This window comes from Anopheles stephensi, chromosome 2 (genome assembly GCF_013141755.1).
Source record: "Anopheles stephensi strain Indian chromosome 2, UCI_ANSTEP_V1.0, whole genome shotgun sequence".
In the NCBI taxonomy this organism is placed as follows: Eukaryota; Metazoa; Arthropoda; class Insecta; order Diptera; family Culicidae; genus Anopheles; species Anopheles stephensi.
In genome coordinates, this window is record NC_050202.1 from 53,311,236 (window position 1) to 53,335,323 (window position 24,088).

At 45.4% G+C, this 24,088-nt stretch overlaps 2 protein-coding genes across 7 annotated transcripts in view; one reads left to right on the forward strand and one right to left on the reverse strand.

Moving 5' to 3' along the window:
- LOC118502677 (mucin-5AC) overlaps nucleotides 1–18,165 on the reverse strand; it is a 37,024-nt gene extending 18,859 nt beyond the window's left edge. For 2 of the 6 annotated variants that reach the window (XM_036035181.1, XM_036035175.1), the window contains exons 1-2: nucleotides 18,043–18,165; nucleotides 16,344–16,576 (exon numbers count right to left, since the gene is read on the reverse strand). The gene's annotated coding sequence lies outside the window, so the exon portion shown is untranslated. Of the gene's footprint in view, nucleotides 1–2,206; nucleotides 2,299–3,937; nucleotides 4,052–5,209; nucleotides 5,415–16,343; nucleotides 16,577–17,645; nucleotides 17,775–18,042 lie in introns of those variants that run through there. The other 4 variants (XM_036035177.1, XM_036035176.1, XM_036035178.1 and 1 more) reach the window with 4 other exon arrangements.
- On the forward strand, nucleotides 12,467–13,671 carry LOC118502723 (serine protease 27-like). The gene is made up of 2 exons (XM_036035279.1): nucleotides 12,467–13,283; nucleotides 13,347–13,671. The coding sequence occupies exons 1-2, from the start codon at nucleotides 12,500–12,502 to the stop codon at nucleotides 13,550–13,552; spliced, it is 990 nt and encodes a 329-aa protein (XP_035891172.1). The 5' UTR covers nucleotides 12,467–12,499; the 3' UTR covers nucleotides 13,553–13,671.
- Nucleotides 18,166–24,088: the final 5,923 nt, after the last annotated feature.

Genomic DNA, 24,088 nt, shown 5'->3' on the forward strand with positions numbered 1-24,088 from the left:
ATCGATCAAGTGGAATTCATTAGCACGCAAGCGACTTTTCAAGATGGCGATCGAGCGAGCTCAGTAAATGTGGAGAGGAGTAAAACATATGCAAGAGAAGCTTAGCTTGTGTGATTTGTTGACCAAATTTAATTAGTAGAAACTTGTCCTTTAACTTCCAACTCTACTATTCCTTTATCTGAATTTTTTTACCCATTAATTTTTCTATATAAGATCGTCCCCGATTACTTGAGGTCTTTGATTCGGTTTGCTACGATCTCGAAAGTAGAGTCCATTAAAGTTAACGGTTGTAGGCCTCAATCGCAAAACAGTGCCCAGTAATTAGCTCCATCGGTATTTGATCGAGCGAAGACCGCGTGACGACCTCCCGCGAACATTGGCTAACCCCACAAACCCCCTATGAACGCGAGCGGGCATTGCAACGACGCAACGCATCCAATTGCACGCACAATTACAACCAATGACCCTGATTAGTGCAGCCGAAAGAAAGATGAAAGAAGGCACGCGTTCCAAGCAGTGGAGTGGTTGGAAGTGTTTAGATGGATGGGAATGTTTGATGATGGTGGTGGGTCGTCAAACACCACCGTTGTTGTTCTCTAGAACTGCAACTGACCTTCAACCATCTTGTATTTTATCTACACACACACAGCGAGCGCATCTCAGTGCAATTTCCAGCTGGCGCCATTCCTCATCGATCACGTGGTTCAGCAACCACGCTCGCAGCTCATTAACGCAATTGTTCACTGGCATTTGCTGACCGTGGGGAAGGGGAAGTCACGCAGCCTTTGGAGCGTCATCGTCATGGCGCTAAAGCAAGCATCAACCAGCAGTGTTTTGGGATGTTTTTCGGGCAGGGTTCAGGTGCTTTTTTTTCTTTTGAAATTAATTTGAATTGTTGTGCGAGTGATGCACCGGTTGCTTCCCGTGCCCGTCCATCATCCCTCGCCTAACGAGCCGTGTTCGAAGGCCCGCGCCTAAAGAGGTTAAGGCACTGCGCGTCGGGTGAAAGGCCGGGAAACAGCATAAATGGGTGTTTAGTAAAGATTATGCGTGCGGTGTGTAATGAGGCCCGCACAGTTCTTGGGCACAGTTCGAGCGGCTGCTAGTACTGCTACTACTACTACGCCAGCACCAAACTGCACCCGCTCGAGCTCACTTAGTACAGGCACCAGCCGGCATGAATCTTCCACCGGTTTGGAGGTCTGTGGGTCAATTTTTCAAATCGCTTAATTTCGAGGTCAGCGCACAAGCGGAGCACGGAATATCATTTTTATTATGCTACGGTACGGAGCAGGTGAAAGAGAAGCGAAACAACGGAAGAAAGCGATCGGGAAGCATGGTTAGACTTACGTGCGTCACGGTGTTTAAGAGTGGAGTTTGTACTTCAAATTAACAATTTGTCGGCAAAAACGTGTATGTAACGTGTCGTTCCTGACACCACCGCTACTCGTACCGGTCGTTTTGAATCTACATCGAGCTACGTGTGTGCGCCCGATAATGACACTAACCTTCCCGAATGATGTATCGTACCGAATCGATCACCATACCGACTGCCAATCAATTCGTTTGATCGATCCACGACGAAGAGACCGATGTCCATGCCCATTGCCAATCGATCGCACGAATGGCCACATATACAATCGCGCAGGTAAACAAATAAAAGTGTCAACCTGGGCCCGAAAATAGATCGAAATAGGTGCTCGTCGGCGTAGGGTTTAGCGCATATCGAGCGACAACACACAATTGACGACATTGACGGTCACACATTCCAATCGGTCGCCAGTGGTAGTCGCCCTCTAATGAGACAGTCTCGCATTTCGCGTAATGAATCATACCGCACTGCAAAACTGTCACGCGCGACAACGGATGAACGGGTTGCACTTTTGTGCATCGGGAGTGCACCGAACGCGTTCATTAGCTCGGTTTCGCAACTGATCCATTGGGCTGGTCGGTTGATTGCATTGGATTGAAAGCTTCCGGTGTATCCACACACCATTCGAACGGTGTTCCAAAAATGCCCGCCCGCATACACTCCGATTTGTGATCACGCTTCCGAACCTACTGATCGCACGGTCGAGTTTCCGCGATCAGCCAAGCGTCAAAACATGCTGACACACAGTGTGTGCGATCGATCGTTACGATCAGTCGACACTTTTGCGCTCATAATTGGGTTGATGTTTGCCGTGTGCTATTATGCATCGTTTACCTCAGCAAATCGTGTGGATCGTGTCATTTGAGTAAGTTCTGCCGGGTGCGAGCAGTCTTTATCGTCCAAGTTATAAGGTTGGATTGTCTTACCTGTAAAGAAATAGGAAAAAAGAGTGTTAGGAATCAGTTGAGGAACAATTTCCTTAATGGAAATGTTATACAATTAATACTAAAAATTAATAGCCACTCAATTAAAACCATCCACTCCACTTCATCCACCTGTATAAAATATTGGAGGAAGTTTTGTTTTCATGGTCTGACCTTAGCTTAATTAACATCAAATGTCGCAGACCGCCTCCTAACACGGATGGGACGGAAATGGCGAAGTCGTACTACAAATATTTATTCACAATAACCGGTTTAGTGAAGGAGCACCGATTCTTCGCTTCATTTTACCAGATCGTCATGACTAGTGGAACGAATATCTCTAAAATAGTATGGGTTGTAGATCTTCCGAAACTAGCTATTTCCCGCCATGAAGCTCCTTTCCAGAATGCCACAGACTTAACGGTACCATATTTGCAAAAAAACTATAAGATTGACCACCTTTATCAGCAAGTTGCCAGATCAGATCCGGTCTCGAGGTTCTCCCTCAAGTCTCATCAACCTCAATCGGACGCGCTTTGACAAAACCCAAACACTTTGCCTCCAATTGCGTACAGCAAATAACGGCTCTCGATCGAAACGACCTTGCAGAACCAGATGAACCGAAGCCTACGGCAGCGACTTCGCTAAGCTTGTCCAGTGCGCATCATTCGCGTTGAATAGCTTAATTAACCCACCGTGGTTCTGCTAAACCGGAAATGAAGGCCACTCTAAAAATAGTGTACCGCTCCTTGCGGCCGGTTCTGTAGGGTTTGGTGGCCGCTACAACGAGACGGACAGGTTCGGTAAGATTAGGAAGTTAACAAAATCGTACGGGGTGTCACGGCACGGATCAAGACGTCGGACAAAGGTGCCCCTCTGGGACATTCGACGAGAATCTGTGTGTGAGTGGTTTATTGGAGAAAATTAGGTAACAAGCGTAATGGGAGCACGCATGGTGAGCAGAGGCGAGTAGAATGTTTCACAACGACCTCTCCCGCCTAATACGATTACCACATCAAGATTCTCTCACCATTCTGCATTACATGACACTTTCTATCCACTTTTATTATGATTTACGTTCATCATAAACCAGTCACTACATCTCCTCCAGATGAGGTAACTTCAGCTAGCTACTTCCAAATAAACATTGGTTGATGCAATAGGGGTGGAATCTACTAAAACTGATCTCAAAACAGAAACAGATTGTCCGCGATAACGTCTCGAGGTACCACTTTATTACTCCTCCCTTAAAAAAAAAGTAGCACACAAAATAACATGAAAGTAATGTAGACTAGTGGCTGTTATGACGTGCTGGAGATGTTTCCCACGCGATCACTTGCTTGATGACTACGGCTCGGCGCTCTCGATGATCCCACCAGCCCACCGCGAATGGAGCGTGTCATCACGCTTTCGAACTACATGTAAATAATGTCCGCCTTCCCAGCTACTCACTACTGCCGATAAACATCATAATTCCAACATTCCAACGCCGTTTACTAAACGCTCGCGAAGAAAACTCCCCTAACGGGAAGTTTCTCCCGATGGAAAATCATATTCGGGCTGTCTGGCTCGCCTTTAATTAACCCACTTTTGCTTCTTCACTTTACCGATCGGTACTTTACCGATAGGGCTAGAACTTTACCTCCAGAACGAGCTGGACTGCACCAGACTTTCACTCACTGCCGTTAGACACTGCACACCGGGGAACACGTGGTGCACGTAGTGTGCTTCGCCCACTTGCTCGCACTGCAATGGTTCAATTGAATCAACGGTAGCGAATTGCCGATTGCTTCATCCACATTCTCCGTCTCGCTATTCTGAGCTTTGTTTTTTCTAAACAACTCGACACACTCCGTAACTCACGTCAAATTCGTCCGTTGCAGCTGTGCAACTGGCCACTCCACTGGGCTGGCTTTCGCTTCTATCTGGGCAGCCGACTGGTTTCTTTTGCCGCTACCGACAAGCCCACGGTCGGTGGGGTGAGTTCTGCACGATCAGGCTACCTGCACCGGACCAGAGGCAGCTAAGGTGGCGCACAGATAAAACCACACTCAGTGAATCGATGGAAAGATCGAAGGAAAAACACGGCAACCGAATGCGCGCGCGCGTGTGCTTTGTCGGGCGTGGAAAATAAACAGGAAACAAACACACACACGAGTGGCTTGTGGCCTGAGTGGCGAACAAAAAAAAACTCTCTACTAAACCCCACTTCAAGGAATCTACTACCAGTGGTACTAAACCGGGTCCGGGTTCGTTGAACCACCCGAAAAGTGTGGCCTCTCTTTCGGTGGTGGTGGACCTCGGTGGACTTAGCACATTTTCCTGAGCAGTTTTGGTGAATGGCGGAAGAAATTCTTTTCCACCGACGTCGGTCGGGTAACGAGACGCTGGCTGACGACGCCCATTAGACACGGCGGTTTGCTTCTTTCGTGGCCAGACCATGCTCAAATCCGACGGGTTTAGTGAAGCGATCGAACCAATTTAGGCTACCGCACGGGGCAGTTGGTATCATTTCCATTTCTATATCTGCATGCAAGTAATGGTCGGACGAGCTTGACGGTGGTTCGATTTTTGCTCACCAAAGGCAAAGGTATTATTCAACTATTGACAGCACAAACGCTACTTGGATCACTTACACCTGCCAACTCTTTTGGGTAGAATGTTGGTAATTGGTACGTGTCACTGCTAGGCCAGAAGCGAACGAGATTGAGGTTTTGTTACATAAATACGTTCCACTTGCATCAAGAGAAACCACAGAGGACCAGCGGGCCCGAATAAATAGGGCATACACTCCAAAATTATTATCTCAATTGCTGTAAGCAGTCACGTCACTGTACAAGCAGTGAGAAGCACGGGAAACCTTATCACCAAGGCATTGGAGAAGGCCATTTTCATGGTCACTATCAATACTCACTGGCACCCATTTTTTCATCAACTCCAACGCATTGGAGAAGGTTAGTCCAAAAGCCTTCCACCGCGGTCACTCGGCTTAACATTGACCAACTAAACACGACCCTGCCAAGGCACTGGTCGATGAAGACATATCAAGCTAATCAAAGCATTAGACACCGATTTGCACCAACACACCAAATCTAATGTCAACAACACATCAGGTCTGCTGTGCGTCCACAACTGCAGTACCACAGCATACTGTAGGTGACTTCACGTCTTCCATCAAGGTTCTCTAATCTCTCCAGCGCCCCACGTTCGATGTTACTCATACTGGCCGCTGGCTCTGTCTTATCACCCACGACGTCCGCTTCGTTCAACCACTCCGTACTGATGCAAGTGCTGATACGCCGCAACACCGACGCTCACAATTGGACTTTTGGAGAACAACGTCCTTTTCGCCCTCCCCAACCCCCGGGACACATACTGGCTTATCAGTGCGATAATTTCTGAAGTGCACCAACCTCTCCAACTACCTCCCGGCGCATGTGACGCAAAGATTGGTTCCTCGTAAGGGTACCGCTGCAAGAACTGACATACCGACATCATGTGGCACCTCCTATGATGTAGTTGACCCTCCAACTCACCACAGAGTCTCCAAAATCCGAAGACCGCTGGGTCAATGCATTCGACACCTTAACCTGCTTCCCGTGCGGGAAGAATAGACTGGACAAAACATGCCACTGGAAAGCAGCTCCAGGGTGAGAGACCAGGGCGTAGCACCAGAAGGGGGCCTGTCCAGCCATGCAATTGCGCTACTTGATTGTGGGTGAGATAACAGTCGCATGTTTTTCCCAGGTTTTGTGTGTTGGACCATCTGTCCAAAAAATGAATGATTAATTCATACAGTCGGCGCCGTAAACGGGTGGAAGCCGACCCGTGAGAATACCAAATCAACACCTAGCTTCTGGTGTAGGCTGACCAAAAGCGATGCTTTATCATTGAAATTTACGGCAAGAATCATGTTTTGTTTGGGTACATCTGCATTACTAATACGGGTAGCCGCTCGGTTGCGCTACTGGAACTTGGCATAGTTCGGAGATGTCCAGGGATCCCTAAACACCAAGGGGAGCTTCATCAAGACTCAGTTAACAATAACCCTTCAAGCAATTTATCACTCAACTGAACCAACTCAGGTGGCTAAAACACAACTCTTCTAAACCCCACGGCTCTAGCGTGGATACTAATGAAGGAATTTTTGCCTAATGTTTCATAAATCTTGCCTGTCTTGTAAGCACGTTTCCTACTCCAGACCAGACCTAGGCTTATCCGAATTCCAGCACGGAAACGTTTTCAAGCTTTATTGTATGGTTTATAACACTAGAACCTCGCGAGTGATCGTTCGCCGTCTGTCTATAAACTAATGGGTGAGAATTTTTACAGCGAACCGAAGGCTTTGTTCGGCACTTCCACATCCCGATCACAAGTTTCCCAACATCTCCCAGAACATCGAACGCCAGTATGAAGCAACACCGAACGGAATCCCACCACTTCCGAAGCCAGTGACACAGCGCGGACCAGAAAGACAGGCCGCAGCACGCCTTCACGCGCCATTTTTCTATCTCGCTGTTGCAAACATTCCGAGCTGCCGGTGAGAAAATGTACGAAACCTACCAACAGTTCAAGGGTAGTGTGCTAGACGCCGCCCGCAACCGCCTGCAACTGCTTTGCGACACTGTTACTGTAAAAGAAAGAACCGTGGGCCCCATACTGTTGCGGACGGAGCGGTATCGATGGAATTATTATGATACAGTGCGACGTGCGCAGTGGGCCCGCGTGTGATTATGAAACAAGCACGCGCAACGTGCTTCAACGAGCACTCCCCCGGTGCTGGATCAATCGATCGGTGTGCGGGAAAATCCAACGGGAACGAGACGAGATGTCCAGCAATTCCTGCCTTTGGGGAGTCGTGCCAGGTTGCCGTCACACCGTCATGGGTTGTGACCTGATTTTTCGCTCCACTCTCGTGGAAATGGTTTATGTCGGCTGGCGATGCTGGGCTGTTGTACCCTACCAGCAGGTTCCAGTGGTTAGGCGATGGAAAAGTAGATCAGTTTTCCTTGGTTTAAAAGTTCTGGTTTCGAGCAGCACTGGAGAAACAAAACCGGTTCCGCTGATCCTATGCCAGGCCGTGATACTCAGGAATTTACGGGTCGTAAGGGAAAAATGTGTCCAGCTGCGACAGATCTCCCACAGTGCATTAATCCTGTTTCTAAATCCTATTAAATTATTTAATCTTAGTTGCAGCAGCAATTTATCCAAATAGATTAAACCTACCATATTGAACGATCCAAAGCGCGATCACTTTTCGCACAAACTATAGAGGATCGCAATTTCACAAAAAATCTTCAGCAAAAAACAGGGCCGGAAATAGTAACGGCCAGATCGATCTATCGACTTCCCAGGTCAGAGCTTTTAGCCTCGTACCAGGCCACTTGTACTAGCGTGCGTAGTCGAGGATGACGTGAATTGCGATCCAGCTGCGTTGAAAGCATGTTAGCTGGCAGGCTTCACATTGGAACCGTTTGCTGACGTCTTCTTTCGCAACAGTGAGGAGCACGGATGCTCCATGCTTGCTTGTTGCCTCTTTCTTCGCACGAAATAGGTCACTCAAAGCTTCTTTGTGGGACGGCGTCGGGTGTGAGCACGGTTGCGACATATTTCCCTGAAGTTATTATTGGTCCGATTTTTCCCCGTACAACTCACCGGGAAAGAAACAGCGAAACACGGTTATGATTAAAAGCTGTTGTGTTTGGTGCTACGAGGAAACGGCTTTTCCGGTTAACAGCGGTCAAACAGAGCGATCGATTTTGTATTTAATAATAGTCCTAATTACCATGCTCGAGTGTTTGACAAAAGCTCTCTCAATCGTGAAGTCTATATTATGGTTGTCAAAATGTCTATCCGTTTGACAGTGCAGAGAGCTAGACAACATAACGTAAGCTTTTACTCTAACATTGGTATTACGGGCAATCGAACCAATTTATTTAAGGCGTCTTCGAAAAACATATAAGCACCACAACGGATCGCTTTTCAAGCAGTCCACTTGACAATCTCTATCACGAAGAAAATTAATCCAATATTTGCTGTTAAAATCACATTTCTCTCGTTCAAAGCCAATTACATTACACCAAACATATGCTTCTTCCTTCCTCGGCACTACATCCTCGAAAGGTCTCGGTGTGCCATTCCTGGCTTTCTGTGGCTTGATTTTACCCGTCGCAAAGTAGTCATCCGGTCTGGATGGGATTTCAATCCCATGGATGGGATTTCAATCCCAGTCCTGCCGCGTAAAGACCGGTGCCGTTATCACCATGGCCACCTGTCCGCCCTTACACCAAACATCGGGGCGGCTAATAAATCTCCTTACGCAAGAAGGTATCATCATTCTGTTCAAACAAACTATAGTATTTTACAGTTCGCGGGTTGAAATATTTTTGGAGTTGTAACACACATTTGGTTCTACATTTAAACAGCCTTGAAGACCAGAAAGAAAAAGAAGAAATGGCTGAACAGATCAAATATTTCGTGTATTTTTAAGATGCACTCAATCATTCTTAATAATGTTTTTAGTTGATATAACTTTCATACAATTAAAAATATAATATATAATATTAAAATACAATAATGTATTTGTTATAGACCTTCGTTTTTGTTATAGACCTTGTTTGTTTAAACCTTCGAACTATAACTGTATGATTTCATCACCTTGACAGTTGGAGCTGTCGCTACTTGACGAAACGAAAGTTTAAAGAAAGGTTGACTTCTCTCACTCGAAACCATAATGCCACTCGAAGGTTTGTTTGAGATTTTGTCGATCAGCGAACCGTAATCGGTACTCATGTTTTATGTTTTATATTTGATTTTTTTAGCTTTTTAAAATTGATTAACACGAACCTGAATGTATGAGCAATGCTAGAAAATAATTGTTACAAAAATGAATCAAAATCCCATCTGCATGCTAACCAAGTGAAATGCAGAAGAGCATCCCTCAGCTCAGTTTAATCGCCATCAGGCAAAAAAAGTGGTCCGCTAACAAACCCATCGTTTGTCTGTACTAAACGATGCTTCCCTACCGTTGTTCACACGTCGTTGCCATCCAAAGCTTAACTGCATTCATGAATGATGCAACCGTACGTTTGCCCGATGCGCTGCTACTGCTGTGTCATGCAAAGGGGGTTTTTGTTACATACACGACCCTCCCGTCCGGTGTTGTGGCACAAGTGAGCCTTCTTCTTGTAAAGTTCCTTCGCCTGCTTACTATCATGTAGCTAATCGCTATGACTGCACTATCCCGTGTAACCCCGAAATTGAAGCAACCCATTAACGACAGCACATTCGGTATTATACAAGCGACAAAGTGACCACGGCATGCTTCATGGCGTATGTTTTTCTTCACCTTTTTATAGGAAAAATGAGAGGAAGAAAAATTCATACAATAGACGGTAAAAACACTAATCACACACAAAATCGACACGAAAGGGGAAAAAAAACAACCGTTCGGTTGATTGGTTGGCGGGAAAAGCTTTACCATTGTCACACATCAACCGGCCAGCGAAAGGCGGAAACGATTGCCAACATAAATGTTAAAAGGAAAGTAAGGTTTTTTTGTTGCTGCAACTTTTTTTTTATTCTTTCATAAAGTAGTATCATTAATCTTGTTTGTTTACGAACGAAAAAAACATATTTAATAAGTTTCTTTTGTATTTAAAAACATTCCATTCCATCACGTTTCGTCTTATGAAGCCTAAGGGTTCGTCGTCACAGTTCACTAAGCCTGTGTGCAAATCTTTTGTACCTCGCGCATAAATCATTCAATTTGGTTGCCAATCCCTGTAATTTTGGAGTTTTTCCTCCCTGTTTTTGAGTTACCCCAACCGACCAGAACGGGCTTGCCGGTGGAAAATCGTTACGATCGCTTAACGATCGCGATTCAAAACATAAGCAGCTCGATCGCTTGTCTTGCTAACGACACCGCCGTCTTCTTGCCCAACACGCGTTAACGGTTGACAGACAGACGATCTTGGTTAATCCCTCACAGCTGCTCGAGGGTAGCTGCTGCCGGCAAGCGTTTAATCGCTTTACAGCGCGAAACCGATTTGCTTGCCCAATTCCCTTTCGTTGGACGGCCCAGCCGGTTGCCCAGCTGGTTGTCGAGGCCGGTGTAATGTAAGGTAGCCCTTCGTGAAACTTTACATTGGACGTCTCCATTACGTTGTACAGTTCGAGCGTTCGTGTAGTTAGACAATGCTTTCAATTTCTATTTACCCGTCCGCTTCCACGCATTTTCTTTTGGAGGTGGGTTTGTCCCACACGAGCGACCAGCCCACCTTTCGGTTCGATTTGTTGTCTGGAAAAGGGCACAAGAGCGAAACAATTTCCATTTTCCGAATTCCATTCACGAATTAAAGTAAAAGTGAATCAATGAGCACTAGAACCCTAAGAAAAACAAGACCTGCTCAACAAGACACACATTCTTCCCCCTTGTTCGGTTCGGTTCGGTGAGTGTGCTAGCAAAATTGGGACATATCATACCATCCCACACTCGAAGAGGGTTCAAAAAGCTACCTACTTTCGTGACGGAAGTATCAACATTAGCCCGGGACAAACACCGAAGGACACCATCGTCCTTGTTCTGTCCGCAGGGGGAAGCATTCGTGTGCTCTCGATTCGTATCCTCCCTACAACTGCCAACAATCGATAGCTCCGACGGAACGATAGAATGGAAGGCCATGTGACAGACATGATGGAATGGTAATATCCATCCACCCACCGAAAAACGCCCCCTTAGACTAGGAAAAAAAATCCCCGCCCCGAACCAACAGCTACGAAAAAGCAGCTTCGAATGCAGCACGCAAACGCGCGATAAACGTGATGACATGACGCCTGCTGGTAGTGAGGGCTTCTGCGCCAAAAAAACAACAACCGCTCACCCCGTACAGAAGGTTGATTATTTCATCATTTCGCTTAAAAATACACTTGACATGCGCTCGTTGCTATGGGTGGTACTATACACAGAACAGCAAAACACCACATTAGAGCACACGGTTAAAAGCTCGCCTGCAGTCGGCCCAGATTCGACCCAGATCTAAAAGCTTTTATGTGCCTGCCGCCACAGGTTGTGCGGGGGTCGTTCAGGGGGAGGATGTTACACAAAAACTGTGCTGTTTTTCTATCCCTTTTGTGTGTGTGCTTGTGGTGAAGGTCTCCTTCAAGAAAAACGGATTTCCTAATGTCGGAAAGTGCGATGAATAATGGTGGCTTGGGTGGATATCGGACGCGACTTCACCAACGATGACGAGCAATCCGATGTCCTTCAATCGCCATTGTGCATTCACTAGTACGCAGAAAAAATAATATCCGATACGATCGGCAACAGAAACCACCAAAAGAACAATGGCAAATCGCCAAACAAAAAGATGGGGAAAATGCGGATGCGCTTTATGATGAAAAACTTTGTGCAAAATGAGAGCTCCCCAAATCTACAGGACGTTTCAATTCACGTTTGAGCTCGACTATCAGCTTACATTTTAGGCACCTTTGGATTTTGCATTCCCGACAGGAAGGTGCTATCGGGCGTAGAACGTGCCTGCAGGGAAACGAGCACCAAATCAGGAGTCCCGATCTGGGCACGCATTAGTCCTAGTCGTGACTGGGAAGGTGCGCTGCTGTTCTGATTGCATTCTTTTGGCTGGTAGAAAACACCCGGCGCGATTAAGCTCATCGAAACACCACACTTTTTGGGGTGGTGAAGCGCTATGGGAGTGATACAACACGTCCGAGCACGAGAAGTTCTAGCGTCCCTCGAGCACGGTTTTTTCGAAATCGTCTCCTTACGCAACGAGGAAAACCTAACCCTTAAGTGATGTGACACCAATCGCGCCTCACTCAAAAGGGGCGTCGTCGTCGTGCGCACTTACGCAATCGCAACTTTGTGCAAAAATGTGTGTTCTTTAATTTCGCTTCCCGTTTGTGTGTGTGCGTTCCCTACAGTGCTGCTCATCTTAAACCATTTTGCCCCATCTCGGTAGCCTTGCGTTTATCGCACAGCAGCCAGGCCTTTCTAATGCCATCTAAGCGAGATCCAAGCAGCACAGTTGCTCTCGGATTCGCCGCGACGACCTTCGCCATCTTTCGGTCCCGAGGTGACAATGATCGCGCTAAATTGGACCGAATTATCCTCAATCGAGGAAGCGAATCCGGCCCAGTATAAAACCGGTACCGATGGCGACCGGGTGCGGTTACTTGCGGCAAGATGTCCATCCGCACCGGACGGATACGCGTGTTTCTCTTACCGTCGTCGGTGACCCTGCTGGTGGTGCTGCTGCTGCTGCCGGCAGCACCGACCACAGCGTATCAGTGCTTCTGTGGTGTGCGGCGTGCACAGAACGAAACCATCTATCCGGACATACCGATCGAACCGGGCGAATGGCCCTGGCACACGCTCATCTACTACTGGTCCGGTTCGAGACTTGATCCGCCGGCCAAAATCTGCGAAGGTGCGCTCATCGACGAGCGGTTCGTGCTGGCGGCCGCCCACTGTTTGACGGTGCGCGGCAGCAACGATGGTGAGCTGCTGCCGGCGGATCAGCTCGTGGTGCACGTCGGTGTCGTATCGGTGCAGCAGGACAATGAGCGGTCGCGACGGTTCCAGGTGCGCAATGTGACGGTGGAGGATGAGTCGGATTTGGCGCTGATCGAGCTGCAGCTCGGTGAACCACGCACCGTCCCGAAGCTGGTGCCCGATTCGAGTCTCTCCAGCGAGGAGGAAGGTAGTGGTGTGAGCCAAGTGCAGGAAGGCCTGCTGCCGGTCGGTGACAGTGGCTGGAAGCCTATCCCCGTCTGTCTGGTCGATGCGCTCGATCTGACCTCACTGTACGGCACGGAAATGTACATACTGAACCAAAGCCAGCGGAACCGGCTCGGCGGCTACGAACCGGTGCGGCTCGTACTGGACGAGTTCCTGCTCTGCTCCGGATCTACGCTCGCCATGAAGTCACGGTCCATCAACGGTACGACCGTTTCCTTCACCATTAAAGGTAGGTTGGCAGGTGACACACGCGACGCGCCAAAGCTCCCATTCTTCGGCTCTCCCGTTTTAGATCTCAACCTACCCAGCAACGACCGGGGTACGGCACTCTACTTCAAGCATCAGGGCACGTGGAGCCTGCTCGGCTTTACCGTGTCCCGGGCCACCCGCCAATGGACGCCCGGGTCCGTCTGTTTGCCGAACGACATCATTTCCTTCGATTGTCTCTATCCGGCGCTCGACTGGGTGATGGAAAACTTTGCCGACACCAACAGCTAGGATGCGATCTATTGTGTGGGTTTCTCTGGGGGGGGGGAGGCTCGTACTCCCGGAGCCCCTTCCCATCTCCCTCCCCCCTCCCGCACGGTGAGACAATAAATAACGATTGTAACCGTACAGTTGGAAGGTATTTTCTTGCAAGATCGCCAATGTGCCCGGTCGTTCCAACTTCCCGCTTCCGATCCGGTGGATATTTAGGTGGAATTTCTTAAACGATCGCAAAGAGCGGACGAGAGGTTGTGAACATTTCTATTCCGGCCCCGGGGTGGGCGATTTGGGTGTGGTGTACGAGTTTACGCGTCCCCGCGCTGGTCCGTTTCCGAAATGTGTTCCGCCAAAAACGGAAATGCAAATTTCTCTTTCAATTATTTGACCATCCGCCGTTTCCCCTTTTGTTGTTTCGGACGCTCGTTTTTCGGGTCGGGGATCTGCGTCACAGTGGATTAAGGTGACGGATGGATTGTTTGCCTGTCTGCAACCAGTTGCAACCAGTTGGGTGGTACCCACAACCGACGGGCCAACTATTGTTTTCATTAAAGGGACTCCAAACTGATAGCTGGTGAGAAAGTAAAGATTGGCGAGTGCTTTCGTTTCATTACTTCTCACGATCACTCGAGAAAAACTTGGGTTTTTGGGGAAGAAAATCTGGACGCTTGGAACTCGATATCAAATAATCCCTTCGATGAGTATTTGAAACGTTTGCTCTGATATGCTCGCTTTAAAACTCTCACCGTTTTGTATAACTAAAGCAAATAAAAGGCGTCAATGGTAATCGTCAGCAACTCAACAACACCGGCACAAACCCGGAAGACAGGCAAATACGCCCCTCTCTGAAGTGGTGCCATAAACCATCGATAATAACGAGACGCATCGACGACCCTTCTCGAGCGAGTCATTGGTTGTGTTTCCGCCGTTTCACTAACTGTTTTTTGTTCTCCCCAGAACCAGCCAGACCGCCAAGTGCTACAAACATGCTTCTGCAGGATGTAGTAAAGCTACCTACCTAGGCTTGGTTTGGCGCACAGAACGGAACGCAAAAGAAAAAGAATAAATCCACAAATTGTTGTTTCTTTTAGCAAACTTTCGCTCTATCCTGCACACGAGCTGGAATGCGCGAAGATAACGCACGAACCAGATAAAACGGTACGCACTTGTTGGACTTCTTATCGATAAGTGAGGCCATTGGGAACATTGGGCACCCAAAATAAAACAACAAACAAACAAAAACCCGACAGAGCGACCGTTCTATGTTTGCTTGGTGAGCTGGTGCGCTTCCGTGAGGTATTATCTCCGCCCGGACATAGACGCACTCTGGCAGGCCGATGGTGGATGATCGGTTCTGTGCGTTATCGTGTGTTATCGTAACGATATGCACTTTACGTCATAAAAAATGTACCTTTTCGTTTGCCACTTAATGCGTTTTCCTGATGGATTTCCCACCCTGGGGGGGAAATAAATCATCAAGAAGAAGAAGCATTCGGTCTGGTTCGATGTCTCCGGGCCTGATGAACACTTTTTTGTTGTTTTAATCCATTTTTTCCCCTCCATCATCATCATCCTCACTTCCTGACAAACGTTTCAGCCATCCAACCGTTACGCGGCTGTGCCATGACTCACCGCACCGCACAACAGCTCCATATCGTTTCCATCTTGATATCTACGGTGCCTCTTTACCTTCCGTGCGTTTGTTTCTAGTGGTATGACTTCTGCCTTTTTCCCTCTCCGACCTCAAAAATGCTTTCGCTCTCTTTGAATGTTTCTAGCTAAATTTTTGCATCTGTACCCATTCATCATCGCGTAACTATTGTGGCTCTAGAGAAGCAACAGGCACAAACTGCACGCAAAGATATTGCACTTGGTTTGATGAACGGTGCGCCTCGGGACGGGATCTGACGCAAATAAAATGTGAAGTCAGCGAACAGCGAACGTGTTACGCTTCGATGCGCCAAGTGGGGCTTCTCTGTACACTTTAGTAAGGCAATTAAAAATGTAGTGGAAATGGAAAAAAAACCGTGTATTTGTTCTCATCTCAGTGACAAAGAACACTTGAGGTTGTTGGTTTAAAAAAGCTGGTGAAAGATGTTTTAAATAGTTACTGTTGGACGTCTAAATAGTTTCTTTTTTTGTACTGAAGGAAGAATACTGAAGTAGGTTCTTTTGTTGCCGATAGGATGTTGAATCATCCGGTACGGGTTCTGAGAAGCTTCGAGTGGCGGAAACATTTCTCAATTATAAAAATCTCTATTAATTTAAAACTTTGAGATAATCACGCTCGACCCAGACACATTCGGATCGAACCCAACCACATCCTTCTTGGAAGAGGCAACAGAAACAGACCTACAAAAAACATAAACCCTTGTTCTCCATCATAGAGGACACCGCTTGCCGATAGGTATTTGTGCCAATTTATATAATTTACAAAAGATCCTACAGGTATATATGAAAAATTTAAAATTAAATTACAGCCTGAAATCTTCTTCACAATCCCACAATTAATAAGCCATTTTCCCTCCGGCAATAAAGTCTTTTATGGTATCCCACAATCGATACGAAATGCCGAGGCACTGCAAAATTTTACCCTAAAAAGGGGAAGCAACGAAAATTGCCTTTTGGGCTTTTGACCTTCCAAACGGTCCCAACCAATACCGTTCAAGGGCAGGAAATGGTCAGTGAAGGAAGGAGCAGAATGGAATTTATGGCTTGAAGACTGAAGCGCAACATGATCTTAAGCACATGGCAATGTATTAAAATGAATATGTGTTTTAAATAAATAATTTACAGCAAAACTTACCGAAATCTTTAGTTCTTCGGTACCGTCGTCACGGTCACGGTGCCAATGGTGAAGGTTCGTCACTTGCTGTTCCGACGCTCGCTGAAGTCTATTGATCGAGCTGCTGCTAGAGATTAATGCTTAAAATCTGTACGGCCTAAAGTGACTTCGTTAATGCACTACAACACACACTTTTAAACGCTTTTGCTGCCTGTGTTTTCATTCAATTGTATCTGCTACACCCTACTGCTACCCTACACGAAACGTAAGAAAAATAATTAAATTAAGCCACCATCGTTGTGAAAATCTTGTCTACACTTTAACAGTCGCGATGCATTCACGGAAGCTTTCGAAGCTGACGATCAAAACAACACACAGTTGTTAAAGTCACCACCACCACCACTACTAACGTACGAGAACCGCATCAACCCGCAGTTTTTTTTTTATGATCATTCATGACGGGTTTTGTCACCACATAGTGCTCGCCTGACGTTTATTTTTAACGCTATAACCTCCTCGCTAGCAGAACAGCCGTACAAGAGGAGGATGTTGTTGGATTAAGACGAGAGCAACAAACAAAAAAGCTTATGCTTCTCACTCAAACATCTATCGCAGGATAGCCGATCGGTTTGCAACACTGAACGCACACACACATGCAGCCAAATAAAACATCCGTGGAACGCACTGTTGTTTAGCATAAAGGTGTGCTTTCAAGCACATACACAACCGCATAGCTTGTGAACGCGATCTCGCACGCAGATCAATTGATCGCGCATAGATTTCTCTTGCACGCCACTCGGTCCTGTAGATCACTACCACATGCAGCAAGCAACAATGAGACAACAACAGCAATACAGCACACTCGTGAATGTTACAGCAGCCGAATAAAACCAGCGCCATGGGGATGATTCATCATGAACGGCGATGTTTCTGTTGACAGCCAGTCCACCAAAAAAGCATCAATGCAATGTTCACGAGGCTATTTTTTTTATTCCTCTTTACGTCCCACCGTTCAGATCACTTTCGAAATTGTCGTGACGATGTTGCGCCTATTGTTGTCGTCGAAAAAAACGTCATCGAAATGTCATCAATGGGCAAGTGTAGTCGGCATAAACAGATTCCTCACAGTCGCCACCACAGTTGCCTTTGCTGCGGTGTCGTCGTGTTGGTGGTGGTGGTCGTGGTCGTCATAGCCACTGTTGGGTGAAACACACTGGTATACGCACACTACTGGCTGAGACACACGCAACAAACACAACACAACGGAACGGGGAATGCGCCGTCTGGCGCATTGGGTTATTCAGGTGGGATGCGGGATTTTACCTCGCGTATGCTTTTGAAGTGTATGACAACGAATCCCAATCACTTCCTTCTGTCACCAGTTTTAACTTCTGCTCAATGTCGTACGGCTCTTCTGTACGGACTGTTTTAACGCTTTTACATACACTTTTTTCCAAGAGTTTATAGATTTAGGGAATGTAGAGCAAAACTGTTCACACTTTAATATTGCAACACCCTGCGATGGAACTCGTTACACAATGGTTTGAATCCACGGTAAAACATCTTGAATATCCTTTGCGAGAAGAAACAAAAAGTCCGCAGCCGCGAGCCGCGAGTCGAAAATGATTCGTTTTGGCTTCGAATGTGGTGCCAGCTTTGCTAGGCAACGCGGTTGGAAATCTCACGCCGAAACACAACACACAACACTCCGACTACGAACCCGTGTAACACCAACTAAACTAACTGTGACGCGACCACTACCGACGTACGTCCGTCTTGCTAGGTGGCAAAGTTTCGAATGAATCCGCACTGGGTGAATGGAAACAAGTGCAGCAAAATGCGTGAGCCGTCCCGTCCCGTACGGAATGGGAGAGTGTGTATTTTTTTTATAGCCAGGCCAGTCAAACACGTTCTGCGATTGTGGTATTGAACAATGTCTTCACTTAAAAAATGTTTCATTTCTGGTTTTAAAGATAACTAGTAAGTAAATTCTAGAATTAAAAAAAGTTTTAGCAAATAATTAATTGCAACAGTATTACAAATTTTTCGTAAGAAGTTCGATATTACAAAATTACAAAAAAATAATTAAAATCGAAAATTAAATTTTTGCGTATTCAAAAACAGACAATTTAAATTAAAATTATCAAATTGAACAATATTTATTTACAATTAAGTAAGACAGCTCGTAGCCGTATTATCAGCATCTCTCATGCTTCTTATGCTTGTTATGAATAATATTCTTCTTTTTCTTGGGTGGCACTACAACATCGAGAGGTCTCGGCCTGTCATTACTGGCTTTCTGTGACTTGGTTTTACGCGTAGTCAACCATAAGTACAGGGAGGCGGTCCTGATGGGATTTGAACCCCGGTCCTGCCGTGTGAAGACCGGCGCCGCTGTTGCCTCGGCTACCGAACCACTCCTAATAATGATTAATACTTCAACAAGAAAAATAATAAACCAAAGGTATGATCGGATGTTATAAATCAGAACCAAAAACCTTCATCACCCTTCATGTATGACTTATTGTCGTAAGAATAATCGATAAAATTAAAAATAAATCCTGAAAACCTTGCAAATCACCTTAATGGGTGCTAAGAAAAGAACACTATAAGAATAATGAATTACAGTAATGTTGATTTTATTTAAATTATACAATTCAAAGTAAGGAAGTTTTTCACTATTTTTTGGAAGATTTTTTTTGTCTTGGAAATTATGTGAAAATCCCCAAATAATTTAAATTCATTCAATAATAATAAAGATATTTACCATATTCTTTAAATGTTTTTATTGTTTTCACGACCCATATATTGTTCTTCATATGTGAACGCTTCTTTTTTCCTGTTTTTCTTCTCTTTTTTATAATCATTCATGTTCCTTGATCCTGTATCCTTGAGAGGTCTTGGCCGCCCACTTTTGGCTAACCGTTAAATTGGATTACCCATAGCTCGGTAGTTAGTTTACTCTTCGACGAGATGATCTGGAACGGATTTTATACTTTATACCCTTTGTGATAAGAAAAATAATGTAATAAATCAGTTATACGTGTTGTAGTCACTATATGAAAAATAAAATTTCATGTCACTTTACTTCAATCCGAGAATCCAATCAGATCAGATAATTCAAATTTAAGTTTTTGCAACCCCTTTAATAAATTTTTAAAAGTTTTATGTTATAACGCAAGCTTCAATTATACAATACTGCATTAAGCCTATTACGTACAGGAAGGTAAATAAGCAAGTTAAAATTCAAAACACATGTAGGCATCAAATATTGTCGACCTACATCACATCTGCCATGCCCCTACAACCATGACAACATGATGTTTGACAGACCTGCAACAAATGCGTTGTGCTGAGAGAGCGAGAGAAAGCTTCCAAGCATAGCCCATGAGAGAAGAAAAACACCGCACCGACGTTATGCTGGGAAGCTTTATTGAGAGCGCGATTATACAGCACTGGCAATCAAACATAGAATAACCGGTGGGGTACGTTGCGAAACGAATAAATCATACAGGCGGAATCAATATTTGGGAGAAAAAGTAAAAAAAAAGGAATATTTAAAACAGTGCATAAGAATCTTATCACCCAAGAAACTTTACGAACGTATATCAAAATGACACTTCATTCAACTTCAGTAGCATCGTAGATTGGAGGAGAAACGTTTATCGTGCAAGAAACCTTTCCAAACGACTTATCAAACTACGGAGCTTTATGTTTTGTTAACTGTTTTTGCAAACAAACAAAAAATCAATACCAGTCCAAATCCAAAATTGGAAACAACAAAAAAAACAAACCTACATCCAACCATTTCCTACCATCAATTTCGCACATTTCTCCCTCGCTCGATCTGCATCAGCTTCTGCGCAAAAAAACACGCACACTTGTGTAAAGGCATTCCTCTTATTAGTTCACTCATTATCCACTTTCGATCGAATGAGTGAGTAGCGGGCAGGCGAACCGGGGGCCAAGCATATTTCTGCTTGTTTGCTTAAACCACAACAACAACCATCGCCGAAACGAAGTAGTGTTGCTTCTCGCGCATTTCATTCTCCACCACCACCCAGAAGGGTGGGGAGGGGGAATGAGAGGGGACGGTATTTAGGGGTGGAACAGCAGCCAGTAGCATCACTATGTTTTCCTCCACCGAATTCGTTTCACTTTTTCCCGCTACATTACCTTGCCGGTCCTACAGCAAGAGTGAGAGAGAGAGCGTGAGCCAGCGGTTCGGATGCAGTGCATCGTCTTCAAGCCGATCGGGCACAACTGACCCGATTAAACTACGCCGGTCAACTCGTTAAATGAATGCGCAAGCATTAAGTACATAAAAAACACACACACATGACCGGCACTTGGGGCAGAAATCAGGGCTAAAGATTCCTTGAAGAAACCCCCCGGCAAACCTAGCAGCAAAGTAAGAGTGTGAGCGCAGAGGATCAACAATTGAAATGCAAGCGCAAGGTTCACCGGTCACTCCGAGAGGAAACCCGGGTGGAAGGAGAGGTAAGGGCGGAAACCGGAAGGAACAAATGTTTGATTCATGACGTAAGTAAAAGTACGAATTTTCTCCAAAAATCCACCCCAGGAAGCGGGTGCCGCGGACCGACGACTCATTTCGAAATCTAGATGCTCGCCCCAATAAGCAGGCCTGCAGCTTGAACTTGTAAAGTTGTAAACATTAATTGTCCTCTCTGGCTTTAGGAGCCGTTTTCGATATTTGTGACCGTGTCGTGCCCGTGGGGGAAGATGAACCAATAAAATTGATCTGCCTCGGTGGATCCGAACGGAGTGAGCCGGGGAGCTCACTTTCGATTCCCAAATCGGATTTTGCGGCGTCACACAGGCACACACGTGGGGGTAGACAGACACACGTGGTGCTGAGCTAAATTCACCCGACACCCGTTTTGACCACCACCACCACCGCTTCATATGGTGAAAAACAGTTTTAACCGGCTGTGATCGAATTTAAATTGATTACTTTCCCGTTTATTGGTGGAGGTAGAGATGTGATAGTGGTTTCAAGCTTAAGCGCTTCGTCTTCGTCCTCTCAATTTCCCTCCCTCGCTCTTTCTCGCTCTCTCTATAGGTCAAAAACGTTTATTGGTTCAACAAAATTTTAATTTTAAGCATCCTGTGCAATAACTTGGAATTAGTACAATAAAAAACGAATCAGGTTTTTGGGTGGTTCGAAACTTTAGACTCTACCATTTGGAGTTTTAACAGCACAGATTTTACAAAATTTAGCGCCACCAAAACAACAATCATTTGAAATTTGTTGGGGCTTTTTGGGCCCCGGTTGAATTTTTATTTTAAAGTAATTTTTCATTTTATTCGGGTCTGTTTCTCTAAAATTATGACTAGACCATAGATCATTTTATTTTATTTTAAGAGTCTTTAATTTTACAGTTACAATTTTGGAGCGGACACGGCCAAGGTATTCGAGAATCTCCAATAGATGTTGTCCTTACTGTTAGTTTTATCCCTAAGCAAAGAAGTTGTAAATAGGGAGAGACTTCCTGATTACCAATTACAACTGCTTCGAGATATCACGGGATTCACTTCTACAGATTCCCGGCATCAAATGAGAGTTAATAGGATCCTTCTCACTCTGTAGAAATACATGAGAATATCATGGCTTGACTATCTGATAGTAGCATCTATCTTGCAAAACTTGGTTCCTGGAATTCGTCTAAATTCGTGCTCTAGTGTCCGTACAAGATAGACATTGTCATAAAAAATGTGATGTCCATATTTGAGACGAAGCCATCCTCGAGACGGACACTCAAATCGAGTTGTTAAAGATGATTGCGACAGATAGCTTTGCAGATGGTAGGTGCTACGTTATTCGAAGAAGATAGTCCCAACTGATCTCACCAGAGACCAATATTAAGTTTTTTGTCAATTCTACGGGTGAGCCTTATCCAATCTTTCCTTAGCCAGGACACAAACTAATAGCTTAAGCTTTGAAGAGCCCATAAAATTAATTAAAAAAAGATTTTTTGGTGGTGACATAATTGCCATAAGACCTATTGGTTTTCCCCATCTCATCTGAATCGAATTCCCTTGCGCTGGACTGATTATCCAGTTACGGAAAAAAGTTAAGTTGAGGAAGCCAGAAATTACAGGCTGAGAGCTCTCGAGGTTGTAGGGTCAAAGAGGAAGGAAGATCCTCAATCAACAAACAGAACATACAGGACCTGTCATTAAGTACAGACGACGGTACAAACTCTAGTTGGAGTAGGTTTGAATCTGGGCTGGACTGGATATCCATATCCCATCAAGTAAAATTGCAATTTGCAACTGCAATTTGATGACTTACCTGACAGACGGTCAGGTCATTGAAGGGTTTAACGGTACGCTCACTGAGCACCTGCGAGGGACTCTTCGCTACGGGCCTAAAACTCACAAAGAACGCCTCCCAGGTGAGCAGATTCAGTTCCCCAACTTCAATTCCTCTTAGAGACTCCAAGAGGCTTTATCCGCCACTGAGTAGTGATTCCCAACTGCTCAGTAAATATTTCCAATGACCATGTAGTACAATGTTCAATTAATTTTATTTAAAGTTAAATAAATAGATTATTTTATGTTAATTGTAAAGTAAAAACTGGTCGAATATATTATCGTCAACAGAATTTTCACGGTATTGCTCACCTCTTTATACAACCATTCTCCTAAATAGATTGTTAAAAAGATCTTCCTTTCCACAGGTGACACACTTTTTATTACTTGCATAATGCATCGCCCATCGTATTCACTCACCCGTCAATACCATAACATCAAACTTTTCGCTCTTTTATTTGCGAAAAGTGGCGTGAAAAGTGTTGGCCACTTTTTTCAAATGCAGCACGGTAGCACGGTTTTCAATTTACACCCCCTCCCCACCTCATCCACCCATTTAGAAAGGAAGGGAAAACTATTCGCGGAAAAAGAGGTACGCGTCCGGCACAAACGTGTCCGATTAAAGTCACCGCTCGAAAGGACACCCGGTCGCGCCGATAGTGCCGACGATCCACGCTTTCGAAGTGAAAAATTGAAAGCGCCCGGAGTTAGAAGATGGGAGGGAGACGCGGAGTATGTTGCCTCCCTATCCCTTCACATGCTTTTCCCCCTGGCACTCACCCCCCATGCGGTACGATCGATTCCTTAACGCTCTATTTCCTTTCCGGCCGAAGCATCTCACCTTAGCCGGCCGGCTGGTGGGCACGCGGTGTGTCGGCCGGCCAGCACTGACACTTACACCGGGAGATGGCTTAGGATTTCCCTTTCCGTGTTTTTCTTTCCATCTCTCCCTCTTCCCTCTCGCTGCTCCAGTCGACACTCGCGGACAATGTTTGGGCGATCATCACATCTCGCTATCTCTTTGCCAGATTTCGAAACGATGATTAGAAACTGTGAACTGAACTGAGCGCATCGGGTGGTTTAAAACATGGTTTGTAAACCGTTTTCCTTCCGAGCATGTCATGATGGGCTGCACTAAAAGAGAAAACGCAATGCCATGCCAAAATGTAAACGGATAGGGAAAAATAACAAACATTCGAAGGAGGAATCTGTTGAAGCACATTCTTTCGCAGTGTTAACAGCTCTTGATGATCTTTCCTAGAGAGTGGAACATGGATTGAATTTTAAACATTTGTACGCTCATCAAATGGCTAGAAATTCATACCTAGTTTAAAAATCTAATCGTTTTAACTGAATATAAAGATAAACTATTAGTAAAGCTTTATTTATAATTGCTATCCAAAATAACGAGAAAAGATAGCTTTGAAATT